The sequence below is a fragment of the Cervus elaphus genome, chromosome 12 (assembly GCF_910594005.1).
Source record: "Cervus elaphus chromosome 12, mCerEla1.1, whole genome shotgun sequence".
Taxonomy (NCBI): Eukaryota; Metazoa; Chordata; class Mammalia; order Artiodactyla; family Cervidae; genus Cervus; species Cervus elaphus.
This window is the reverse complement of record NC_057826.1, coordinates 87985255-87989563: the sequence shown is the minus strand read 5'-3', so window position 1 is coordinate 87989563 and position 4309 is coordinate 87985255. Positions and strand designations below refer to the sequence as shown.

Genomic DNA, 4309 nt, shown 5'->3' with positions numbered 1-4309 from the left:
CCCCATTTTGAGGAAGCAGAGGGTCAGAGTTAAGGTATCTGCACAAGGGGTTACAGCTGATTTAGTGCAGGTTAAATGGGATATCTTTATAAACTGTCCTCACGGTACCCTAAGGCCCGTAGGTGCCCACTATATGGTCACTATTATTATTATTATTTATCACACGGAAGTGAGTGACCCGGCAGGTGTCCAGATGCCCTCCGGGCCCTCGGCCATCCAGCCCGCTGGCCACCACATCACATGAGCCCTACTATCTTTAGCCAGGGAGATATTTATATCCCCCGAGGGAAGTTTCTGTCGCTGCGGGGGAGCCCCAGTGTGGGTGGCCGCTGCGTTCAGGCCCCCAGAGGCGGCCTCTGCCCCTCGAGCCCGCCATGCCGCAGGGCCCAGAGACCCCGGTGCAAGTGTGGGTGGGCAGCCAACTCTTCCAGGCAGACCGGGCCCTGCTAGTGGAGCACTGCGGCTTCTTCAGCGGCCTCTTCCGCTCGGGCATGCGGGAGGCGCGCGCCGCCGAGGTGCACCTGGGCGCGCTGAGCCCCGACGGCTTCCGCACCACGCTGCGGGTGCTGCGCGGTGAGCGTCCAGCGCTGGCGGCTGCCGACGAGCTGCTGCAGGCGGTGGAGTGCGCCGCCTTCCTGCAGGCGCCGGCGCTGGCGCGCTTCCTAGAGCACAGCCTCACGTCGGAGAACTGCGCGCTGCTTTGCGACGCGGCCGCAGCCTTCGGCCTGCACGACGTCTTCCACAGCGCCGCGCTCTTCATCCGCGACGGCGCCCACGAGCTGGCGGCCGAGCTGGCGCTGCCTGAGGCCCGCACCTACGTGGCGGCGCTGCGGCCCAGCAGCTACGTGGCCGTGAGCACACATGCGCCGGCGCCCGGCTTCCTGGAGGACCCTTCGCGCACCATGTGTTACCTGGATGAGGAGGAGGACACCTGGCGCACGCTGGCCGCGCTGCCCCTGGAGGCCAGCACGCTCCTGGCCGGCGTGGCCACGCTGGGCAACAAGCTGTACATTGTGGGGGGTGTGCGGGGCCCCAACAAGGAGGTGGTGGACCTGGGCTTCTGCTACGACCCCGACGGCGGAACGTGGCGCGAGTTCCCCAGCCCCCACCAGCCGCGCTACGACACAGCACTGGCCGGCTTCGAGGGCCACCTCTATGCCATCGGGGGTGAGTTCCAGAGGACAGCCATGAGCTCGGTGGAGCGCTACGACCCGGCCTCGGGCTGCTGGAGCTTCATGGCCGACTTGCCGCAGCCAGCTGCCGGGGTACCCTGCGCACACGCCCGCGGCCGCCTCTTCGTGTGTCTGTGGCAGCCGGCAGACACGACGGCCGTAGTGGAGTACACTGTGCGGGCTGATGAGTGGCTGCCCGTGGCCGAGCTGCGGCGCCCGCAGAGCTATGGCCACTGCATGGTGGCCCACCGCGACAGCCTCTACGTGGTGCGTAACGGACCTAAGGATGACTTCCTGCACTGCGCCATCGACTGCCTCAACCTAGCCACGGGCCAGTGGACAGCGCTGCCCGGTCAGTTCGTCAACAGCAAAGGCGCGCTCTTCACTGCCGTGGTGCGCGGCGACACCGTCTATACGGTCAACCGCGTGTTCACCCTGCTCTATGCCATCGAGGGCGGCTCCTGGCGGCTGCTTAGGGAGAAGGCCGGCTTCCCACGGCCCGGTTCCTTGCAGACCTTTCTCCTGAGGCTGCCTCCCGGTGCCCGGGGGCCTGTGGCCTCGACAACACCAGAACTGTGATCCTTGGGCTGGACTTTTGGACTTAGATTCCCAGAGTCTTCTGTGAGCTATGGCTGAGTCTATGAGACTGACCTTAGGAGCGGCCGGGAACTTCAGGCCCTGGTTGAGATGTCCAGGGTCTTGTGACTTCTGGTTGTGTGAAGGTATCCAAGAATCTCAGGAAGCGTAGACTGGGGATCTCAACCCTCAAATTACTTGGGCTCTCTTGAGAGCTGGTGGGTCACAATGTCAGTGGAAGGGATGGGGGAGAGGATTTCAAGAATCCAGGCTTGTGTGTAAAAGGGCCAGTAATTGAGGACCGGCTGGGAGTGGGTTAAGTGATGTTCATGAAACTGCCAGTCAAGTAAGAATTAGGCACCTACTGTGTGCTCACCATGGCACTGGGCCTAATGTGACTGTAGTTACCAGACAGGGGTTCAAAAGCTTAGAGTCTAGCCCAGGACAACAGAGGGTTTACATGCACTTGTCTTGATCCACAGAGGGCTGAAGGCAACTTACAAAAACAAACAAGAAACAAACCCTGCAATATAATAAAACAAAGTACTGAAGAAATCAGGACAAAGGGAAAATAGGGAGAGGGAAAATATGTTATTCCAGGCAGGAGGATAGTAAACAAACTGTACTAAGACGGACAGGATAATTAGCTGCTAAAGGGGGAGATTCAGAAGAGGAGAGACAGGGAAAGTTGGGCAGATGGGAAGAGTCTGTGAGCCCTGCCTTTGAGGCAGAGCAGCTATAGATGGAGGCCTCTGGGGAGGCATCGAGGCTGGCCTGGCCTGTGGAGAGGGAAACTGAGCTGCCCCTGGAGTGAGACCTGTGAGGGAGAAAGAGATCCTCACACCATTTAATGGGATGTGGGCCCACAGGGGAGAACCCAGTCAGAAGTCTCTTACCCACTGCCTTTTTTGTCATCACCCCAGGGGCAGTGGACTGTTAATTTTCATGACTTCAGGTTACTCAAAGTATGAGACCAATTTAGAGCAGGTCTGATGGTGGCTCTGCTGGTAAAGAATCTGCCTGCCAATGCAGGACACATGGGTTTGATCCCTGGGTCGGGAAGATCCCCTGGAGAAGGAAATGGCAACCCACTCCAGTATTCTTGCCTGGGAAATCCCATGGACAGAGGAGCCTGGTGAGCTACAGTCTATAGGGTTGCAGAGAGTCAGATAGGACTTAGTAACTAAACAAACAGCCTCCATTGCTGCCATTCCCTGGACCTGGAATGCCTTTCGCTCCTCCGTACCTACCTCCTCCGTGAAGGGTTGGCTGTTCCCAACCTTGACTGCCTGCATTGCTCATTGGACCCCTGGCTGACATCATTGTCCATGTGTGTATGTGCACATTCGTGCAACTGTGCACACATGCAGATAGCAAGAACAGAGATCTTATTGTGCTGTCAGCTGAGCTGGGACACTTTCCTAGCTGCAGAATAAAATGATGAGATCCTACAAATGAACCTATCTATGAAACAGAAGCAGGCTCACAGACATAGAGAACAGGCTTGGGGTTGCCACGGAAGAGGAGGGCTTGGGAGGGAAGGATTGAAAGTCTGGGTTTAGTAGATACAAACTATTATATACAAAATGGCTAAGCAACAAGGTCCTACTTATGTCTAGCACAGAGAATTATATTCAATATCCTGTGATAAACCATAATGGAAAAGAATAAGAAAAAATATATGTATATACAGACAGATATATATGAGTCACTTTGCTGTACACCAGAAATTAACACAATATTGTAAATACTTCAATTAAAAAATTTTTTAAAAGAAAGAGAAACATGAGGTCCTAAAAGACCCCAGGCTGTAGCTACCACTAGTTAGGGGCCTGGTGCTGACCTCTGGTGTTAGGACTCTTATCTCTCCTTTAGCATACCCCTACCCTGGTCTCTGGTCAGATGCCCAGCTCAGTCGTCCGGCTGCTCCATGCCCCTGGGCAGACTTCTTTGAGTGGTCCTAAATGGTCTCCATCCTCCAAGATGCAAGGCCTGTGGGAGATCCTGGCCTCATCACAAATGGCGAGTACAGCATCAGCCGGGCACCTCCTGGGCATGGAGCCTCGTGTCTGGGCTGCCCCTTGCTGCCTTTCCCCTGAACTATGTCCCAAACCCTGGAGAATGCCGACCTAGAAGCCTGGGACCTTTCAGGCCTGGATTAACCTAATCTGATGAGTCACAATAATAAATCCTGATTTGTACATCCTGTGAATGATGTGCAGAGTACTTTCTCATCTGTCTTCCCACTCTAGCCCTGCCTCAGCCTGAGAGTTGGGTGCCTTCTCCCAACTGATGAGATATATGAGGTTCAGTGACCAAGTGCCTGGCCCATGCCACAGAGCCCCTCACTTTTTTGTTCTATCAAAGTGTAATTTTAATCACATGTCAAAGATTTATCTAACTCATTAATAAGGGAACCAAAAAAATAGTAAGACTGGTTCAGTGGTCCATTTGAGAGACAAGAAGTCTGTATATTTTGTTGGAAAAGATACACCAAAATAAGTTTGCTAAGGTAGAGGTGAAGCTGGTTAATATCTTATAGAGAATAATACCATAAATTT

General features: G+C 54.9%; 1 protein-coding gene across 1 annotated transcript; it reads left to right on the top strand.

Annotated features, from left to right (window-relative positions):
- The first annotated feature begins 312 nt into the window (after window positions 1-312).
- KBTBD13 (kelch repeat and BTB domain containing 13) lies at window positions 313-3993 on the top strand. Its single transcript, XM_043921059.1, has one exon. The coding sequence runs from the start codon at window positions 375-377 to the stop codon at window positions 1749-1751; it is 1377 nt and encodes a 458-aa protein (XP_043776994.1). The 5' UTR covers window positions 313-374; the 3' UTR covers window positions 1752-3993.
- Window positions 3994-4309: the final 316 nt, after the last annotated feature.